The sequence below is a fragment of the Pseudonaja textilis genome, chromosome Z, assembly GCF_049901715.1.
Source record: "Pseudonaja textilis isolate UNSWEBS1 chromosome Z, rPseTex1.2, whole genome shotgun sequence".
NCBI classification, from domain to species: domain Eukaryota; kingdom Metazoa; phylum Chordata; class Lepidosauria; order Squamata; family Elapidae; genus Pseudonaja; species Pseudonaja textilis.
The window spans coordinates 745,001-764,488 of NC_142008.1; the positions used below are offsets into that span (position 1 = coordinate 745,001).

At 49.9% G+C, this 19,488-nt stretch overlaps 1 protein-coding gene, 1 long non-coding RNA gene and 1 other non-coding gene across 4 annotated transcripts in view; all 3 read right to left on the bottom strand.

The window, feature by feature from the left end:
• Window positions 1-9,888, bottom strand: part of LOC113449959 (unconventional myosin-Ig-like) — a 53,854-nt gene extending 43,966 nt beyond the window's left edge. Inside the window, 3 exon segments of the mRNA XM_087917471.1 lie at window positions 1,695-1,788; window positions 4,731-4,939; window positions 9,462-9,888. Of these exon segments, the coding sequence (XP_087773597.1) occupies window positions 1,695-1,788; window positions 4,731-4,939; window positions 9,462-9,556 (398 nt within the window). The 5' untranslated portion in view covers window positions 9,557-9,888.
• A 3,175-nt stretch (window positions 9,889-13,063) lies between these two features.
• LOC113449961 (uncharacterized) lies at window positions 13,064-19,473 on the bottom strand. Of its 2 annotated transcripts, XR_015740289.1 has the most exons (5): window positions 19,328-19,473; window positions 16,172-16,391; window positions 15,184-15,284; window positions 14,660-14,826; window positions 13,064-13,650 (listed from the first exon to the last, which is right to left on the bottom strand). It is a non-coding gene; the product is annotated as an uncharacterized LOC113449961 (long non-coding RNA). The 2 variants fall into 2 exon arrangements; XR_003375876.2 differs by lacking the exon at window positions 13,064-13,650 and having other exon boundaries at window positions 14,622-14,826; window positions 19,328-19,465.
• On the bottom strand, window positions 15,694-15,830 carry LOC113449963 (small nucleolar RNA SNORA9). Its single transcript, XR_003375878.1, has one exon. It is a non-coding gene; the product is annotated as a small nucleolar RNA SNORA9 (small nucleolar RNA).
• Window positions 19,474-19,488: the final 15 nt, after the last annotated feature.

Sequence of the window (19,488 nt, forward strand, 5' to 3'; positions counted from 1 at the left end):
GATGGGGAGCCGGGGCAACAGGCAGCAAGTGGACTTATGTGCGTGGGAGATCGCAGCATCAGAGCCCCTGCCAGGTGCATCCCTCCTCACGCGCATCGGTCCATCTGCTGACGGTATCACCCCAATTGCAGACGCGGGTGTGCTGCAGCCCATCAAAATTTTCTCACGGATCATCACTGGGTCGTGGCCCACCGGATGGAAACCATTGGCTTAAGGTTAAAGAAATGGGGGTTAGAGGATGTACCAACAGAGTCAGCTGTGGCTGAAGTCAAACTTTCTGCAATCCAGTTTGGAGCAGTTTACATTGAGTTTGTATCTGCTGTGTGCTCTTGTGTTGTTGCGGTTGCAGATAATTTTTGTGTACTACGCTTAAGTCCAACTTTAGGAGGTGTAGTTCTAGGTTGTCCAAGCCCCAAAATTTCAGGCTTGGTGATGTAGGGTATTCTGTTGCAAGCGGAGGAGCGTAGTAATCTTCTTGTGGACTCGCTCAATTGTACTACTTACAATTACCTTACCTTCCAAGTCAGCAACGGTAAGTAGAACAACAACGAGCAGCAGGGAATCAGCTGTGCTGCACAATTGAGATGTGCTACAAAGCAGGAATAAAACAGCTGATTGTCGGAACAACTGGTTTGCGCAAACCGGTCCAAACCAGCAGCATCCCACCGTTGCTTGGTGGGACCGGCAAGAGTTACATCTGGGCTTCATGGGGATTTTAGGGCTCCTCCCGACCCCTCAATGAAGCCCTCCACCAGCCTATTCCACTTCCTCTTTGCCTCTCCTACCTCGCAGGGTTGTTAGAAAGAAGATTTAAAAATGATGGCAGATCAGATATTTACTTTTATTTCCCATATTCCCGGTTCTGGAATGGTAGTTTGTGACCTTAGCAGCTTTAAAGAGAGCCCGGGCGATTCTGAGGGTTGAAGTCAATAAAGCTTCCTGACTGGAGGATTCTGGGAATTGAAGTCCACTCCTCTTAAAACATGGCAGCTGGGGAATTCTGGGAGTTGAAATCCACCCATCTTAAAGCTTGAGGGTTGGAGGATTCCGGGAGTTGAAAGTTATCCCTATTAAAGCATACCAGTTCCGGGATTCTTCCACTCCTCTTAAAGCATGCTGGTTGGGGAATTCTGGGAATTGAAATCCACAAAGCTTCCTGGTTGGGGAATTCTGGGAGTTGAATTCAACACAAGTTGCGAGATTGTGAAACAAACGGATAAATTGATTATATATATATATATATATATATATATATATATATATAAATATAAATATATATAAAATACCTCTGTCCAACTAGTCCTCAACTTACGACAACAATGGAGCCCAAAGTTTCCCTTGCTAAGTGAGACTTAGTGTTAAAATGAATTTTGCCTTTTCTTGTCATCATTGTTAAGTGAATCCCTGCAATTGTTGAGTGACTCACACCGTTTTTAAGTGAATCAGGGCCTTCCCCATGGACTTCACCCATCAGAAGTTTGCAAAAAGGGATTGCCTGACCCCGGGACTCTGCACCCGTCATAAATACGAACATCCAAATGTAAATCTTGTGACTGGGGGTGGGTGGGATGCTACAACAGTTATAAGTGTGAGAAATGATGCTAAGTCCCTTTTTCCTTGGTAGCCGGGGACAGTCTTCGGACAGTCACAAAATGAACTAGTCATAAAGCAAGGACTGCCTGGGATAAACTTACCTTTCCACTTCGGCCCGCTGGCTCGGATTGGTGATGGCGGCAATATACTGCATGATGTACTTGCTGGCTTCCGTTTTTCCGGCCCCGCTTTCTCCTAAATAAACACCGGGATAAAAATCAGCCATCCCGATTTAGGAATGGCAGGATCTCGGTGAGATGGAAGGCGGTGTGTGTGTGTGTGTGTGTGTGTGTGTGTGTGTCTTTCAGGTCCCCTCTGTGGGATCTTGAGCAGTGGCGGAATTCAAAATATTTTACCACCAGCTCTGTGGGGGCGCGCACGGAGCATTCTAAAACGGGCAGTTTTAAGCACGAAAAATTATCTTGCTGTCAGTGCGGGTGAGGAAAACGGCTGAGGCGCGGTGATCCACCCTGCCACGCCTATCAACTGAGGTAAAAACAAAGGAAATATAGGACAAAAGGGTGGGGGTGAGTGGGCGGGGCCAACAACTGACCGGCGCAACAGGATTGCTTGAACCGCTGCGAACCGGCAGCCTAACCGCCACCGATCTTGATGTCAAGTTCTCCTCAGCCCGCCACGGACACATCCTCCCCGAGACGGTCCTCCCGCCGGGTCCTTTGCGGATCTTCTTCTAACCGTGTCCCCCACTGCAACTCAGAGTCCGTTCCACTTCGGGGCAGGTTGTCCTCCTCAACTCTTTCTTTCTCCCCCCCCCCCACGCCCCCGCCCCCAAAGACTGTGGACTTGCATGAGGGAGCTGGGTTTTGGGGGGACGAGAGAGGAATGGTGGGGTCCTTGGTGTTCCCTCCGAGCGGGGTGCATTTCTTGCAGATGTTTCATGACCCAATGAGGGAATGTCATCAGGGCTAGAAGGGAGGAGGAGGAGGAGGAGGAGGAGGAGGAGGAAGGACGGACTGTGGAGTCCTGGCTACCTGCTGAGCTGGGTGGTTTGCTGGAAGACATTTTATGTCCCAACTAGGAAATGTCATCACGTCTAGAAGGGAAGACTGTGAGGCCCTGGGTGTTCTCCATGTTTGGTTGTTTTCTCACAGACTTCTCCTGGCCCAGATAGGAAACAGAGTGCTAGAAGGGAGGAAGGAAAAGGAGCGGTGGGAGGGAAGGAAGGAAGGAAGGAAGGAGGGAGGGAGGAAGGGAAGGAGGGAGGGAGGGAGGGAAGGAAGGAAGGAGGGAGGGAGGGAAGGAAGGAGGGAGGGAGGGAAGGAAGGAGGGAGGGAAGGAAGGAAGGAGGGAGGGAGGGAGGGAGGGAAGGAAGGAAGGAAGGAGGGAGGGGAGGGAGGGAGGGAAGGAAGGAGGGAGGGAAGGAAGGAAGGAAGGAGGGAGGGAGGGAAGGAAGGAGGGAGGGAAGGAAGGAAGGAAGGAGGGAGGGAGGGAAGGAAGGAGGGAGGGAAGGAAGGAAGGAAGGAGGGAGGGAAGGAAGGAGGGAAGGAAGGAAGGAGGGAAGGAAGGAGGGAGGGAGGGAGGGAGGGAAGGAGGGAGAAGGAAGGAAGGAGGGAAGGAAGGAGGAAAGGAGGGAGGGAAGGAAAGAAGGAAGGAGAGGGAGGAGAGGGAGAAGGGAAGGAAGGAAGGAGGGAGGGAAGGAAGGAGGAAAGGAGGGAAGGAGGGAAGGAAGGAAGGAAGGAAGGAGAGGGAGGAGAGGGAGGAAGGAAGAGGCGGACTGTGGGGTCCTTGGTGTTTTCTGAGCTGGGTGCTGTTCTTGCAGATGTTTCTTTATCTAATTATGCAAAGTTATCAATGATTAGGATTGATAAGGATTGATTAGGGTTCCCTAGTTGGGTCATGAAACATCTGCAAGAAAACCACCCAGCTCCAGGAGCACCAAGGACCTGCCAGTTCTCCTCCTCCTCCTCCTCCTCCTCCCCACAAACCCCACTTCCTTCTAGCACAGTTGACGTTCCCTAGTTGGGTCATGAAATGTCTACACACCATCAGTCAATCAGAAAACAGCTGGAAGGGAGCTTGGAGGTCATCTAGTCCAGCCCCCTGTTCAAGCAGGAGATCCTTACATAATCATAAGAGTTGGAAGGGACTTTGGGAGGTCATCTAGTCCAACCCCCTGCTCGAGCCGTAGACCCCAGCAGAATCATAGGAGGACAGAGTTGGAAGGGACTTTGGGAGGTCATCTAGTCCAACCCCCTGCTTGAGCAGGAAGCCCTTACAGAACAACAAGAGTTGGAAGGGACCTTGGAGGTCATCTAGTCCAACCGCCTGCTCGAGCAGGAGACTCTATACTATTTATTCCAGACAGTATTTTCCTAAAAACACCCCCGTGATGAAGCAGCCGCAACCTCTGGTGGCTGTTCTCCCCGTTTGGAAATTTCTCCTTCATTCTGGGTTGCTCCTCTTCTTGATTAGTTTCCACCCAAGGTTTCTTCTCCTGCCTTCAGGGGCTTTGGAGAATAAGTGACCCCGCCCTCTTTGCAGGACTCCAGGTGCGACTTTACTAAGCGGTAGTGATACTTCAAGTGAGTTTCTATGCCTCTGTTTAGACAGCCAAGGATTGTCTTAGCTTTTTCGGCTGCCGTCGCATACGGCTGGCTCAAGTTTTAAGTTGTAATCCGCTCGGACTCCAAGGTCCATCTCGCAGTTAGGCCAGGTTTCACCTAATCTAACCAAAGGTGCAAGGACTTACAACCAAAATACAGTGGGACGAACCTGGTAAAGGTGGGATGGACTAGATGACCTCTGAAGTCCCTTCCAACTCTTGTTATTCCATAAGGCATGGTCTCCTGCTGGTGCAGGGGGTTGGACTAGATGACCTCTGAGGTCCCTTCCAACTCTTGTTATTTTGTGTCTTCCTGCTCGAGCATGGGGTTGGACTAGATGACCTCTGAGGTCCCTTCCAACTCTTGTTATTCCATAAGGGTCTCTTGCTAATGCAGGAAGTTGGACTAGAAGACCTCCGAGCTCTCTTCCAGCTCCATTCCGATTTTGACTTGAACCCGCCTCCGTAATTCCCGTTCAAGCCAACCTCCTACTTTCCAGATTGAGCTGGTTGTTACGATTGGGTAACAACCTTTTTTTCTGACTGAGAAAGAGAGATGTGGGGGAAACCCTACCTGAGATGACCACACAGGTGTCCATGGCCCGTCTCTTCATGGCCTTGTAGGCCGCGTCAGCCACGGCATAGAGGTGAGGCGGCCTCTCGTAGAGTTCCCGACCACGGTAATGCTCGATTGTGTCCTTCCCGTAGAGTGACAGAGGTTTGTATGGGTTGATGGAGACCACCACTTCCCCGATGTAGGTGTAGATGCGTCCTTTCTCAAACCTGGTTTGGCCAAAAGGGAGACACGGTTAAGGAGGCATCTCGGAGGCTTACGGGTTGACCGTGTTTAGGGGTGAGGAGAACGCCACATGCCTAGCATCGAGGGGACAATATTTCAAGTGGTGCGGTGTTTTGTGCAGGACCAACAGTTGCTCAATTTTTCCATGGTGAGTGAGGGAGAAACTACCATGGCATTCCGTGGGTTAATGGTCCTCACTGAGGAAATCCCTCCTTACTTTTAAGTTGCTCCTCGCCTGGATGGATTTCCATCAGAGGTGGGATTCTACCTGTTCGGGCCAGTTTTATAGAACTGGTTGTTCAGAGAACTGGCAAATCACGTCACTGGCTGGCCCCTCCCCTCCCCACCTGTCCCACTCAGGAGGTTTCCCTGAGGTCCGGTCAGGGGTGGTATTCAGGGGTCGGGGGGGGCGGAGAAGTGGCCTGAGAGCAGAGCTGAACCTTCCTTAGGATTGAAGCTTCTATTTTTCAGTGCAGACTCGGGTAGCAGATTGCAGAAAGGTAGATCTCTGAATGAATCTGTGATTCTGCGAGCAAGTCAATCTGCCTGCCTGCTTTGATTTTGCATAAAAATTGCTCATTTTTCAATTAAAAATTTCAATATTTACATAAATATTTACAATATTTACATGCAAGCCATGCCCAACCAGTCATGTGACCTCCAAGCCATGCCCAATCAGCAAGCCAGGACCACCCAGTGGCATGACTACCAAGCCACACCCATGAATTAGGCCACGCCCACAGAACCGGTTGTTAAGAAATATGAATCTTATCCCTCCTTCTTTGCTTTGGAGAAGAGGGGGACCTCTCTTCCTGTGGGAATACGGGAAAGACCCCCGTGATGGCGAATCTATGGCACAGTTGCCAGAGGTGGCACGCAGAGCCCTCTCAGTCGGCATGAGCTCCATTGCCAGCTGCTCTTCTGGTTTCAGGTACATTGGCTAGCTGTCTTCAGAGGCGCCAGAGTGCTGGAAAACACCCTGAAAATCAGCCCAAAAGCTGGCTGTTCTTTGGGCCATTTTGGGGACATATTTGGGCCAAAACCAGGGCATTTTCCTGGTTGTTTTCTGGGCTCTTTTTGAGCCATTTGGGGGGCAATTTTCAGGGCATTTTCAGGCTGTTTTGGGGAAGGTTTTTTGGCTGTTTCTTGGGCCATTTTCCAGGGTGTTTCAAGCCATTTACAGGCTGCCCTCGGGCCCCAAAATGGCCTGAAAAAGGCTTGGAAAATGGCCCCCAAATGCCCTAAAAGCACCATGGAAAAGAGCCAAAAAACCCAGGCCATTTTCAGGCCAAAAATGCTCCAAAAATGGACCTTTGGGGCCATTTTCAGGCCCAAAACAACTCGAAAACGGCCAAAAACAGCCCCCAAATGCCCCCAAAACAGGCATGTATGCACCGGACCAGCTGGTCTTCAGTTTTCTGGCACTCCGGCTCGCACGCACGCATGTGCATTCTGGTTTGGGCACTCGCTGCTGAAAAGGTTCTGAAAAGGTTTGCCATTACTGCCCTCGTCCTCTGGTGGCGAATCTATGGCACAGGTGCCAGAGATGGCGTGCGGAGCCCTCTCTGTGGGCACGCGCACTATTGCCCCATCACAGTATGCCATAGGATGGATGTCGACAAGCCACAGCCTCTTCCGTCCGTCTGCTGCGGCTGCCTGTCGGGTGATCCCATCTGCCCCTCACCCTGCCCTCACAGGCGGGGTTCAAATTTCTGAACAACCGGTTCTGTGGGCGTGGCCTAATTCATGGCTTGTGGCTTGTGGTCAAGTGACTGGGTGGGCATGGCTTGGTGGTCACATGTCTGGTTGGGTGTAGCTTATATGTAAATATTTATGTAAATATTAAATTTTTTATTTAAAAAAGCAGCTTTTATTTATTAATCAGGCAAAGCCTGCAGATTGAGTTGCTCGCAGAATCACAGATTCACTCAGAGATCTACCTTTCTGCAATCTGCTGCCTGAGTCTACACTGATAAATAGAAGCTTCAGTCCTAAGGAAGGTTCAGCTCTGCTCGCAGGCCACTTCTCTCCCCGCCCCCCCCGCCCAGTGTTCACCTCTCAAAGACTCCTTTGGGGTGACTGGGGGGGGGAGGGGTGGATGGGGGGGAGGGGCAGGGCCAGCCAGTGGCATGATTCGCCAATTCTCCGAATTGCACAGAATTGTAACCACCCGTTCTATGGAACCAGTCCGAACCAGAAGAATTCCACCCCTGCCTGCCCTGCCCAGTCACCCCTAAAGGAGTCTTTAAGGGTTGAACCCCGAGACACGTGGGGCTTCCTCTGCCTTCTGTGTTTTCACCCCACACTCAAGTGAACCAAACAGGCCAGGATTTCCTTCTCCATTAAGCAGCCCTCCTGAGCCCATTTGCAAACCCTACCGAGCACAGCTCTAAACGTTCAGCTCGTGTGTCCCTCTTGGCCAGTGACATCACCACGGTGGCCGCGGGGAAGGGGCACGCCCTGTGTGCTCCACTCTCGCCAGCCAGAGGTGAGAGAGAGAGAAAGAGGCAGAGAGAGAAAGAGACACAGAGAGAGAGAAAGAGAGGGAGGGAGAGAAAGGGAGAGATAAAAAGTAAGAGAGGGAGGGAGGATAAGAGAAAGAGAGAGTGGGGGAGGAAAAGAGAGACAGAGAAAGAGAGGGAGGAAAAGAGAGAGAGAGAAAAAGACAGAGAGAGAAAGAGACGGAGGCAGGGAAAGGGAGAGATAAAAAGAGAGAGAAAGAGAAAGAGAGAGAGGGAGGGAAAGAGAGAGAAAAAAAGAGAGGGAGGGAGGGAAAGAGAGACAGAGAGAGGGAGGAAAAGAGAGAGAAAAAGGGAGACAGACGCACACAAACAGAGAGAGACAGAGAGAAACAGAGAGAGAGAGACGGGGAGAGAGAAATGATGTTACAAAAGTTTTTGTTATTGTTGCTAAACGTAATATTTCAAAAGCAGAAGAAAAAAAAAACCCCTAAGGGGCACAAAAAATGCGTTTTTCATGTTTTGTTTTTGGAACCGTTAGCTGAACACGGCCTTGTTTAACCATTATTTTAGGTAGTAAAACCTCATTATTCAGGTTGAATTGCCATGTGGGCATACATAAATAATAATAGTTAAATAAATAAATAAATTAAATAGTTAAATAAATAATTAAACGAACAAACAAACAAAAACGAGTGGCTTTTGGGTTGCAGTTTTGGGCACTCGGTCTCTAAAAGGTTCACCATCACTGCCCAAATTTAAAAAGTGATGGAAACGAGAAGGAAGGACAGCTGGGCTCCAAATGACGCCTTTCCTGCTTTCAAAATGAGCTGCAACTTTGAGTCATTTCAGGCCTTTTGCTTCCTCCGACACGAACCACACAGCTCCCTCCCTCCCTCCCTCCCTCCCTCTTAACGACGTGTCGCTTCACAAGACTCTCCCCACGCCCAGAATAAACCCGGTTGGTTGGAAAAAGGGTTGACACGATGTTAGTTTAGTCGCCGTACAGCAACTAAATTATGAAGGGAGGACTTCAATTCCCAGAATTCCTCTGCCTGCACGAAGTCCAGAGATGTTGAAGCGTGGCTGGCTGGGGGATTATGGGAGTTGAAGTCCTTCCTCTTAAAGCATGCTGGTTGGGTGATTTTGGGTGTTGTAGTCCTCCTGTCTTAAAGCATGGTGGCTGGGGAATTATGGGAGTTGAAGACATCTTCCCCTCTTTAAGGATGCCGGATGGGGGATTCTGGGAGTTGAAGTCCTTCCTGTTAAAGTATGCCGGCTGGAGGATTCTTGGGAGTTGTAATCCACTCATTTTCAACTCTGCTGGCTGGGGGATTCTGGGAATTGGAATCCAGCTTTCATGCCTAAAGCAGGACTAGAACTCCCCGTCTCCTGGTGATTGGTCCAAAGTCACCCAGCTGTTTTTCATGCCTAAGGCAGGACTAGAACTCACTGTCGGCTAGTGATTGAATCAAAAGTCACTCAGCCAGCTTTCATCCTTAAGGCAGGACTAGAATTCATCACCTGATGATAGACCCAAAGTCACCCAGTTATGATTTCTTGCTTAAGGCGGGACTAGAACTCACTGTCGCCTGGTGATTGGCTCGGAGTCACCCGGATGGTTGTGATCCCTAAGGTGGAACTAGAACTCACAACCTGCCAGTTATTGGCCCCAAGTCACCCAGTTAGGCTTTCCTGCCTAAGGTAGGACTAGAACTCATCGCCGCCAGTTTCTTAGCCACCAGACCAAACTGGCTTCCAGTTTCATTCTTGAACCTCGGGGCTGCCCAGGAGCTTCAGTCTGATGGAAGGGTGGACTTCCTCTCTTCCGTGGACGGCACTTCTTCAGCCTAAAGGCTCTGCCAGTCCTCAGGTTGTGAAGAACAAGAAGATGGACCTCCGTTCGGGGTCCATCAAACGAGCAAGATCTCCAGCAAGGCTATGGAAGTCCAGAAACATCGACTTGGATGTTTTGAATCCCTCAGATGATCTTGACTCCTTCTTGGAAATAAGACCCATCCTTTCCTTTCCCCCTTCCGAACCTTACCTGAGTTTCAGGTTCTCCAGGAAGTCCTCCATGGTCACCTCGTCCAAGAGGACAAAGTCCGCTTTCCCAAATTCGAGGCTCTCTTGCTCTGCCATGTTCCCGAAGAAGTGCGTCTGCTTACCGGGACTGACAACCGTCCTTGCTCGTCAGGGTGGAAAGAAGGGTGAGTCAAGATGGGTGATTTCCGTTGAGTGGAGGAAGGTGGAGCTTGTGGTTAAGCACAGATAAGTGCTTTGTGGAAGGTCTACTTCCTCGATCGTTGTTTCTCATTGGGTGGACCTTAATAGGATGGATTCTCCTGGAGGTGGTCCCGGAGTCTAACATGGAAAAGCAAAACCCTACCACTGGAATACTTCTTTAGGAGACAACCAGAGAAGGTATCTAATGTCCTCCAGAGAATGCATCTTATAGGATGGATGGATTCTCCTGGAGGAGGAGGACTCCATGGTCCTCCAAAGTCCTCCAAAGTCCTCCATGGGAAACTTAAACCCTAAACCCTGGAGAACTTCATAGGAGACCATCAAAGAAGGCATCTAATGTCCTCCAGAGAATGCGTCTCATAGGATGGATGGATAGACCCATCTGGAGAAGAAGTCTCCAAGTCTCCATAGACAACCTAAACTCTGGAGAACTTTGAGAACCTGACAGGAGACCACCAGAGAATGTCCTCCAGAGAATGAATCTTATAAGATCTAATGTCCTCAACAGAATAGATCTTACAGGATGGATGGATCTTTCTGGACGAGAGGGTCCCAAAATCCTCCGCAGAGAACCTAAACCCTAGAGAAGTTGGAGAACTTCAGAGAAGGCCACCAGAGAAGGCATCTCATGTCCTCCAGAGACAGTGAAGCTATGAAGAGGTCCAGGAATGTGACTTCCGTGGCTCAGTCGCTTCTGATTTGCTCCAGACCTCAACTATGGCCTGTTTCCACCCATTGTAAATTTGGAAGTTGGATGAAAAGATTTTTCCTTGAACGATGGACGTCAAGTCCGAAAGATGGAAAGTCCCAGTCAACTCATAAAGCATTCCTAGCCTGCTCTTGAGTTGCCATAGGCAGGGTGGTGGTGGTGAACTGATGGAAGACGCACGTTCCACGCCTACCTTTCTCCAGATTGTATCCCAGATTCCTAGAGCCAGCGGGAGAGGTGTGCTTTCTACTACAGCCAGGGAAAGTGCTTCGACATGTTGCTCCTAATAAATAATTGCATTTCTTTCTAAACTTGGCTCGAGGCTCATGAATTAATTAGGGCGTCCATCGGAACCCAGACACCCATCTGAAATGTCTCCTTGGCTTCCTCTGCATCGTGGCTTCAAGATGGAGGAACTTAAGTCAGGTGGGACAGGAAGCTCAACGCCATGAGACGGAACCCACAACCAGGTTTCCCGCACTGTAGTAGGAGGGTGCGGCATCCTACCACAACCCAATAAGAACAGACTCCATCGCTTCCTCCATTGTTGGCAGGTCTTAAGAGAGCACATCTTTCCCTCACAACCACTTCCACACAAACACACAACCCCCCCCCCCCCAAGTTTGGCATTTGTGTAATCTTGGGGTGTTGTTGTGCAGCATCTCCACTTCCTCCTCCTTTCTGCGCTCCTTTCCATAGGATCATTGATGCGGTTCCCTAGTTGGGTCATGAGACGTCTGCAAGGAAACCACCCAGCTCAGAGAGCCCCAAGGACATGACAGTAATCTCCTCCTCCTCCTCCTTTCTAGAGTCCACATTCCCTTCCAGCACTGATGTTCCCTACTTGGGTCACAAGACGTCTGCAAAAAAAACACCCTGTCAGGTTTCCGGCGGTTACCCCAATGAAATCATGAATCTTGAGCCAAACTTCAAAAGGCTTTATTGGGAGTTTACATGTCTGGCAGCGCCTGGGTATAGCCAACTCCGAGGCACATCGTTCCTTGTCACCATTGGCCCTGGTTTCCCCCACCTCATGGGTATATCGTAATTCATATTCTCCAATGGGACAAGTCCATAGCCCAGAGTCATCAATCATATTGCTCCAATTAGAATTTTGCGCGGCAGAGTCTTCAGTCACCTAGTTACTATCTCTGAAAAAAAAACTACTCATGGAATGCACTTTCGGTTTCCAAGCTGCCACACTGCTCTTCCAAACACTCCCCCACCTTCCTTTCTGTTGGCAGCTCTAAAAAGACCATTGAAATAATTTAGTTGACAGGCCCCTCCCAGCTCAGAGAAGCCCCCCCGCCCAGTTCTACCGGGTTATAAATCTTGTCTTTGACGGGCATCCAGTTTATTTCCAGACCTCCAACTCTGAGCCTGGGCCTCAAAGACAAGCCCCGCCCCTCTTCCTCCCGAGTGTTTTGCCACAACTTGTGAGGTTTGGCTTTTGCAGTGGGGCCAATGTCATTTCCTTTCTCAGGCTCCGGGAGGGGAGCTAACCGGCAGCCGGAACACACGGGGTACGGAGGCTTTGAAGGGGGAGCCTCAACCGACTGAAGCACCCCCAGATGCACAACTGGAAATAACCGAACCCCCCAACACAAAGAAATTAACTTCTAAATTAAACAAATCCTTCTGGAGTTGGTTACTGGACAGATTACCAAGATGTTCCAAACACTTGGGGCTGGAGATGACCTCTAAGATCCCTTCTAATCCCGTTATGGTTCTGTAAGGGCCTCCTGCAGGGGGTTGGACTAGATGACCTCCGAGGCCCCTTCCAACTGTGTTTTTCTCTAAGGGCCACCTGCTTGAGCAGGGGGTTGGACTAGATGACCTCCGAGGTGGTCCCTTGCATTATTCTATGAATCTGTAAGGGTCTCCTTTTTGGAGTGGGTGGGTTGGACTAGATGGCCTCCAGGGTCCTGCGCCCCTCTGCTAGTATGATTCTGTAAGGGCCTCTTGCTTGAGCAGGGGGCTGGACTAGACGACCTCTACGTCTTTCTTCCGGTTCCGTTATAGCTTCAATTGTTAAGAGAAGGACAACTTCTATTTACAATCCAGAGTGAAATGATGGGATGCCGGATTTGGCCCCATCAAGGAATCATTAAGTCGAGGATTATCTCTGAACAAGTTACAAGGGCGCTCAAAAAGTGAGTTGACCGTTTTTTCACTCTTACGACGGTTGCAGCATCCACAAATTCAGAGACTTGGCCAACGACTCCCAATTTATGATGGTCACTGCGATCCCCTTTTGCGACCGGCTCAACGGGCAGGAAGCTGGATTCGCTTAGCCACCAGGTGACTCGCTGAACAGCGGTGGTTCACTTAACGGGAAGGTCGCAAAATGGACCAAAACTCAAGTCTAACCGAGCTGCGAAAATTTTGGAGCTACGGCATGGTCGTAAAACTGAGGACTAGCCGGTTGGTTCTTTTTGCCGATCCTGGGAAGGGAAGGCAGGCAGTGCAGGCTCAGGCGGGGAATCATTTATTCTTCAGAAAATGGTCCCTGCCAGAAACGGTCCAGGGCCTCCAGCATGAGCAGGGGTTGGACTAAATGACCTCCCAGGTCCCTTGCTATCAGGGTCTCCTGAGTTTTTTTTTTTTTGGGGGAGTTGGACTAGATGACCTCCATCTCTGTTAATGTGATTCTGTAAGGGTCTCCTGCTCGAGTGGGGGTTAGACTAGATGACCTCTAAGGTCCCTCCCAACTTGTGTGACTCTGCAACAGTCTCCTGTCTGAGCAGCGGGGTTGGACTAGATGGCCTCCAAGGTCCCTTCCACCTCTGGTAAGCGTGTGACACCGTAAGGGTCTCCTGCTTGAGTGGGGGATGGACTGGATAACCTCTCAGATCCCTTTCCAACTGTGCTATACTTTAAAGGCTCTCCCGGTCGAGCAGGGGGTTGGACTAGATGACCTGCAAGGTCCCTTCCAGCTTTATTCTGCCATCCTGTTTGGTGGGGGAGAAAGGGAGAGGCACCCAGTGACTTTCACCTCCTTCCAGAAAGCCCCCGCTTGAAGGAGCAGCAAAACCCATCCTACCCGCCCCCCAACCTCCAGGGGGCCGGAAGGGAAGCATGGTCTTCATCATCCTTTCTTTTTTTTTTTCCCCAAGAAACCTTCCGTTGTCGGATGACCGCAAACTTCCTCCCTCTCGACGGCCTCCTGCAAGTGACTCAGAACGGAGGCCAGTGGGCGCGACGGCCACGGACTTGCTTCCTCTTCGGGCGAGAGGCACGGGTGTGGATGATGGGCACCGAGGCCCCCAGCCCGAGAGTCCTAGGGGACGAGAGCGAGGAACGTGTAAATCCACGTTTATTCGCGTCTGTTTTTAACTCTGCCTTTACTATGCGGAGCTCTGCCTTTTACTCAAGATGAGGAAGGTATGCAGTAAGCCTCCGCCCTTTTCCCCACAACAATCCTGCCAGGTAGGCTGGGCTCTGGCCTAAAGCCCCCACCCCAAAGTCTGGCTTTCATCCCTAAGGAGGGGCCGGAACTCCCCGTTTCTAGGCCAAGATTTCACCCGCTACACCGATTGTGGTTTCCAGTCCTAATGACGCATCGTCACTTTCCCCCCATCGTACACCAAATTATTCAAGGACAATTTAACACAAATATGATTAACTATATATTATATATATTTGTACCTGTGTGTGCGTGTGTGCACGTGCATATATATATATATATAAAAACCTTCACTTTTAAAACTATCTACCAGGCGAGATTTCCCCTACCCCTTCCGTATTATTATTTTGGGTCCGGAAAGTTTCACTTCTGTCGTGAAACATGGTCAAAACATCTGTGCAAACGGAAGGAAGCGACGTTTTTGTACATGTTTTCAGGGTTTGTCATGTTCCTGTTTCCAAGCAAAAATAAAATTAGAGAAGGCGGACTTGAGCCCGAGAAAGGCATGTCTGGTTGAGGTCCTCCCCTCTTACAGCATGCCGGCTGGGGGATTCTGGGAGTTGGAGTCCACCCACCTGCCTGCCGTCCGACAAAACACTTACCTAAGGTTTACTAAGCAGGAGCAAAACGTTTTGCCTGCGATCACGGGTGACATACAGAGCCAAACCGTGAAAGCTGGCTTGTCCAACCTAACCATCCTCAAGTGACAAACGCAACTTCAGAGAAAGCCAATTCCCAACGACGCTGAGCGAGTGGCCCTTACAGCCAAGATCGTTGCCATGTCGTCCCACCGCCCACCAGGGCCCGTTGTAAGGTCCAGCAGTCGCTAGACTGCAAATTGCGGATACTCTACGGATGTTTATTGATGTAAACCGAGACCCACCTGTATCCTATGCCTGTGTTATTTATGTAAATACAGCGTACAGGTATTTAGCCCAATTTGAAGGCTGCCTCCACATGTGCATAGAAAGTACGTTTAGAAAAACGAGCTGCCTACGAGGAAAAAAAATCAAGACTGTTCTGACATATTTTTTGCGCCACGATGGTCGCCTACAAAAAAAAAAGAAGAGAAAGATCAGATCTGGTGACATGATGCCTCGACTTACGACCAGGGGTGGGACTGTTTTTTGACCTCCCTGAAGGCCAGGTACTTACCTGGGATGGGCGGGGCCAGCCAAGGGTGAGATTTACCAGTTCGCCGGACTGGCCATAAAACCAGCAACCGGTTCGGTCAAACCAGGGTGAACCGGTAGCACATCACTCCCCCAACCCCGCTTGCGAGCATAATTCCAGGCTCCACGTAGGTTGTAAGTCAGGGACTACCCAATAAGGTCAATTTAAAATGTTGGGCAAAATTAGGGATCAATGTTTTCGAACCCCCAGCCCCCCAATCCCACTGGGCCTTACCTGAGGAAGGACTAGAAGGGCCAGGGATGATGGTAATTGGTATCCTCTTCGTCACCTCCAACGGGACAAGCACCATGGTGACGAGAGACGGTTAGATTCTCCTAGACGGGAGAGAGAGAACTCCAGTTATAAGGAAGAAATAATTCTGGGGTGAATGACATTAGTCCTCGTTTAGTGACCATCATAAAAACAAATCAGCTGCTGCAACGGCAACGCAAAACTGGGCTTGCGACCATTTTCCGCACAACCACTGCAGCAAGTGGCTCGTATTTACGACGGTCAGTTTCCCAGGGTCATCTGATCCAAACCCAGACACTTGGCAACTGACTCATATTTACGACAGTCCCTGTATCCTTGGGGGGGAAGTGTCACCTGAGTTAATGGCAAAGCCTAACTTCTTACAACTTCATGGATTCGCTTAGTGACCGCAGCAGGAACAGTCACAAAAAAGGATGGGAGGAATCGTGTCTCGCTTAGCGACAGGAATTCAGTCGTAAGGCGAGGACTATCTCTTGTCCGGGATTTCTATAACCTCTCCCTGAAAGAGGACAGGGGGAGGCCTCAAACCGTCCCGGGGTTGTTTTTGCAAACGCAACAGGAATGATCAGGGTCATCGGCAAGACCCAGTCACGCTGGAAGGTTTGCGTTGTTGCGACAGCTTCCAACGCGGATGCGAATCCTACTCCCCAGTGCAGCAACTCTTAGAAAAATCCAATTGTCCCAAACATTAAGGAAGACAACCCGAGAAAAAGGCAGAGAAAGACCCACAAATGCGAATTTTGTTCGCCAAGGGTTGTGGTTTGCAATGCACACCCTGCGGCGGCATAATTTGCGGCATTATTGTCAAGTTTGTTCTAAAAGCTCCCCCGAAAAGAACCAGTTCAGGTAAAATTACAGCTACTCTTTGACTTTAACATTCATTTAGCGTCCATTGGAAGTTAGAAAGGCCCTGGAGCCAAGCGGCTTGTGAGGAGTTCCTCGCACTTACAACGGTCGTGTGGCGTCCCGTAGTCCAAATTCGAGGGCTCAGCAAAACTGTTACGGCATCCCGCAATCCCCGTTTACGACCTTCCAATAGACAAAGCTGGGTTCGCACGATTCACTTAACATCATCTAGGTCAAAAATTAGGTGCGGCTCATTTAAGTGACCGATGGGCTCGGCGACATAAATTCGGGTACCAATGGTGTTTGGTGAAGCCAAGGGGTCCCTGTACACAAATGGGAAAAAGAACACAACATTACCACACTATGCGCTGTCTACGTATGTGCATAAACGGATGTAAAATGTGCATGATAGATACCAATGGATATGACATGTATGTGTGCATGCACGCATGCATAATATCTATCAGTATGCATAATATCTACCGGTAATATCTATCAATAGGTGTATAGAAATATCCATATACTAGCTGGATACCTGTGTTTTGCTACGAAACTATGTGGTCGGGCTTAGTTTTTGGGGAGGAAAATAAAATTCTGCCTTTGCCTACCAGCATCCATTGGTATTCATCTGGCTAGCGCCCTGTCAGTGTGTGAGAGAATTGAGGGCTGTTTGGAAACTGATGTAATATTTGCTGTGTGAGCAAGGAGACAGCAAGGAGCCTGGGCGTGGCTTAGCTCAACTATTCTGTACTAAAGCTGCTTGCGGCTGCTGTGAAACTGAAACTCTTCTCCTCTGCTTGTGTTTTGCATTTGGGACAGATTTCTTTTCAGGTGGGGAGGGGGAGTCGAACTCCTTAGCATCAGAGCGTGTTAATTGCTGTAGAAGAAATACTAAGGAAATACTAATGATCCGATGATCATTTCGAAAAATCCTTTCAAATTTCAAGTTTGTAGGCTTGACGGTTCTGGAGATTTTATGATGATGCGTGGGTGGTATTTCGCTTTTGTATACATAGAAGATAAAAGATATGAGGAGGAGGAAAATATATTTGTATCTACACGTATCTCTATATCAATAGATTAAATGCAAATATTAAATAAAATATATAGAGAGATGATGAATATAGAACAGATACAGATATGGATGGAGACACAGATGGATGGATTACATAAAACAGAAATTGATAGATGGATGAATCGATTATAAAAGAGATAGGTAAGATAGATATCGAGTGCGATAGATAGATTAGATATACAGATAATATACCATGTTTCTCCAAAACGGCCTCCACCAATAGGAAGCCCCACCATGTTTTATTGGCATAAAACCAAATTAAGCCCCTCCCCTCAAATTAAGGCCCATATTAAACATGCAAAATGGAGGGGGGAATGTGGGGGGGGCTTGCCGTTAGGAAGTACTTTTATTGCATGCCCGGATATGGTACGGCCTGTGTTGGTGGGTCACTTCATATCGGGAGACCTTCCGCCGCCGTTCCTTTTCCTTCTCCCTTGCTGCCGCGGTGTTACAGCAACGCCATGGTGTTTGGCGCAGCCACGTGCGGCCAGTCAGGGCTCCTCCCTGCAACCAGAGCCCTGCGGAGACACTTGGCTTCAGGCGCTCCTGTCGCCGCCTGCCCTTTGCCTTCGAAGGTAAAGCCAATTATTTTAAAAAATGACACCGTACTACAACAAAGCCAAAGCCACCATCCCTGCCTGGCGCTGGGCAGAGGGCGAAGAGCTTCACCTGGGGCACCCAGCACAGCTGACAGATGGGCCCTCCTTCCCACCAGGGCTGCGCCGGAGCTGTGCGGGCTGGGCAGAGCCAGGAAAACACATGCGCTCATTTTCCTGGCTCTGCCCAGCCCGCACGGCTCCGGCGCGGCCCTGGCGGGATGAGCAGAGGGTCCGGTGGGGAGGCACTCGCTGCCTTGGTGAGAGCTCTGCCGCCAGGAAGGAGGGCCCGTCTGTCAGCTGCGCTGGGCACCCCAGGTGAAACTCTTCGCGCTCTGCCCGGCGCCAGGCAGGGATGGTGGCTGGGCGCTTCTCCTGATGTGGGCCAATCCTGCGCTGCGGCCCCGGGAGATTCGCCTCCCCACGTGGGGTTGGGCTGCCCTCTCGGGCAGGGGAGGCTTTGTTGTAGTAAGGTGTCGTTTTTAAAAATAATTGGCTTTACCTTCGAAGGCAAAGGGAAGGCGGCAACAGGAGCGCCTGAAACCAAGTGTTTCCGCAGGGCTCCGGTTGCAGGGAGGAGCCCTGGCTGGCCGCACGTGGCTGTGCCAAGTGCCACAGCGTTGCTTTAAGGCCGCGGCAGCAAGGGAGAAGGGAAAGCAACGGTGGCAGAAGTTCTCCCGAACATCCAAGCTGTTGCTGCCTGCCCACCCGAGGATGCAGGGGTGGGGGGGAAATTAAGTCACCCCCCAAAAGACGGCCTAGCCGGTTTTTCAGGGGTCAAAAAAAAAAAAATAAAAAAAAATAAGGCCCGGCCTTATTTTGTGAGAAACAGGGTAGATGAATGAATACATTAGATAAGGATAGATGATGTATGGGTAAGATTAGATAATAGATAAGGTATTGGACGGTATACATATATAGATGGATAGATAATATAGATGAATGGATGAATAGATTAGGTAAATGATAGATAAGAGATATTGGGTGCAATAGATTAGATACAGATATGGATAGATATAGTTGAATAGATAATATAAATCAACCGATGGATTAGGTAAATTGGTAGATTAGACAGGGATATAGATGGATGTTAGACTGAAATAGATGGTTGGTTAATTAGATAAGAGAGGTATAGATGGATAGATAATTACATGTGGATGGATGGATTAGAGCAGCGGTCTTCGAACTCGACAGCTTTAAGAGTTGTGGACTTCAACTCCCAGAATTCCTCCTCCTCCAGTCATGTTAGCTCAGGAGTTCTGGGAGTTGAAGTCCACAAGTCTCAAACTTGCCAGGTTCGAAGATCCGTGGATTAAGATAGACACCGATCTACCCGTTCCACGAGTGGCTTCCTAACCTTCTGCCTATAAGCTTCCTTTTTAACCGAGACGATGAAGTCGCAAGTCCTCAGTGAGTTCTCCGTCTCTCTCTTTCTCTTCCAGGCCACGTGGCCATCCGCCTCGGTCTAGAGAAGCTCCAAGAAACCCGAAGAGAAGTCCCAAGCCCGGGCAACGGCGCCGCGTGGTCTGCTGCGGATTATGGAGTCCGGCGTCAAGAGTCCCTTCCCGCGATCCCGCCAGAAACTCACCCGCTTGGCCGCACCGAGGCCGGCAGCCTCCAACGCTCTTCTTCGCTTCGGATGGAGGCGGATCCATGATTGTAGGCCTTCCGCCTGCCTCCTCTCGCCATGTCTTCTTCCCTCGGCGAGACCTTCCCTCGCTCCGCCCCTTCTGCGCTCGTGACCGTCTC